This window comes from Arachis stenosperma, chromosome 6 (genome assembly GCF_014773155.1).
Source record: "Arachis stenosperma cultivar V10309 chromosome 6, arast.V10309.gnm1.PFL2, whole genome shotgun sequence".
Classification (NCBI taxonomy): domain Eukaryota; kingdom Viridiplantae; phylum Streptophyta; class Magnoliopsida; order Fabales; family Fabaceae; genus Arachis; species Arachis stenosperma.
This window is the reverse complement of record NC_080382.1, coordinates 96,322,909-96,324,900: the sequence shown is the minus strand read 5'-3', so window position 1 is coordinate 96,324,900 and position 1,992 is coordinate 96,322,909. Positions and strand designations below refer to the sequence as shown.

Here is a 1,992-nt window from a genome sequence, read left to right as displayed (position 1 = left end):
CATGCGCTAGGAGTAGAATCTTCTCAAGTTGTTCGCGTTCCATGTTCTTGAGACTTCCCTGCCATCGAGCCTTTCTAACTTGAAGGCGCCTTTACCCATCACTTCTTTGACTCTATAGGGGCCTTCCCAGTTTGCCGCCAGCTTGCCCGCCCCTGGGGTCGGCAAGCCGATATCGTTACGCCTTAGGACGAGATCGTTCGGTTCAAACTCTCTTTTGAGCACTTTGGTGTTGTAGCGCAAGGCCATTCTTTGTTTCAGCGCTGTTTCTGTCAAGTGGGCCATTTCTCTGGCTTCGTCTATCAGGTCCTTCTCCACGGCTTCCTCCACTCCCTTCAAGAGTAGTCGTGGACTCGGTTCTCTGACTTCCATGGGTATTACCGCATCTAACCCATATGTCAGTCGGAAAGGGGTCTCCTTGGTGGAGGACTGTTCGGTTGTCCGGTAAGACCAGAGGACCGAGGCAAGCTCGTCGGCCTAAGCACCTTTTTTATTATCCAGTCGCTTCTTGAGTCCTAGCAAGATAATCTTGTTTGCAGACTCCACTTGTCCGTTTGTTAGGGGGTGCTCTACCGAGGAGAACTTTTGCCTTATACCCAGACTGGTGAGGAACTCCGTGAACTTCTTGTCGGTAAACTGTGTGCCATTGTCCGAGATAACGATCTCTGGAATCCCAAACCGCGTTATCACCTGCCTCTACATGAATTTCCTGCAATTGGATGAGGATATACTGGCCAGCGGCTCGGCTTCTATCCATTTGGTGTAATAGTCAATGGCGACTATGAGGTACTTGACTTGTCCAGGACCAACTGGGAAGGGACCCAAGAGATCGACTCCCCATTGGAGAATGGCCGGGAGGACGTTAGTAGGCTTAGCTCCGAGGCCGGTGCCCTGTGGAAGTTGGGGTTTTCTTGACACTTGACGCATTTTTTGACGAACTCTCTGGAGTCTGCCATCATTGATGGCCAATAGTACCCAGCTCGAATTAATTTTCTCGCTAAAGCTTTGCCCCCTATGTGATGTCCACAGCAACCCTTGTGGACTTTCCTAAGGACGTAGTTCGTCTGGTCGAGATGTAGGCATTTCAGTAGGGGTTGGTTGAGTCCTTTCTTGAATAGCTGTCCCTGGATGATCGCGTACTTTGCCGCTTCCCTTCTCAGTTTTGTGGCGTCCTTTTCATCGTCAGGAAGTTTGCCATTTTCTAAGAAGCTGGTGATGGGGTCCATCTATGAGGGGCCTAGCCTTGACAGGTGCAGAGTGACTGCCGGCTCTCTCATCATGCCTTGGATGAGAGATCGGTTGCCCTCTCCCGGCTTGGTGCTGGCCAGCTTTGATAGGAGGTCTGCCCGTGTGTTCCTTTCTCTGGGCACGTGGTGGATGGTAACCTCTTCAAACTTTTGGCTCAAATCCTTGACCTTTTCCAAGTACTTTTGTAATAATGAGTCTCTGGTTTGATAGCTCCCGTTTACTTGGGAGGTGACGACTTGTGAATCGCTGCATATCTCTAGCCTCGTCGCTCCGACTTCTATTGCTAGGGCTAAGCCCCTATAAAGGCTTCGTATTCTGCTTGGTTGTTCGAGATAGGGAATTCGAATTTGATCGACTGCTCGTATACAACCCCAGCCCGGCTTTCCAGAATGATCCCGGCGCCCCCGGACGTCTGGTTGGAGGCTTCGTCCACGTGGAGCTTCCACCGTGTGCTCGTTTCTTCGGTTGGATCTCCCGTTACTTCTACTAGGAAATCTGCCATTGCTTGCGCCTTGATGGCTTGCCGGGGTTCGTATCGTATGTCGTATTGGGAAAGTTCAATGGACCAAGTCATCATCCTTCCCGCCAAATCGGGTTTTTGAAGTACTTGTCGGATTCCCTGGTCCGTTCTTACGACAACCTGGTGACCTTGGAAGTATTGCTTTAACCTCCGTGAGGAGGTCAAGAGTGCTAGAGCTAGCTTTTCCAGTTTGCTGTACCTTAATTCTGCCCCTTGTAGGGCTCTGC

The 1,992-nt window shown here is 50.9% G+C and overlaps 1 protein-coding gene across 1 annotated transcript; it reads right to left on the bottom strand.

Annotated features, from left to right (window-relative positions):
• Nucleotides 1-776: 776 nt before the first annotated feature.
• Nucleotides 777-1,223, bottom strand: LOC130934310 (uncharacterized). The gene has a single exon (XM_057863895.1). The coding sequence runs from the start codon at nucleotides 1,221-1,223 to the stop codon at nucleotides 777-779; it is 447 nt and encodes a 148-aa protein (XP_057719878.1).
• Nucleotides 1,224-1,992: the final 769 nt, after the last annotated feature.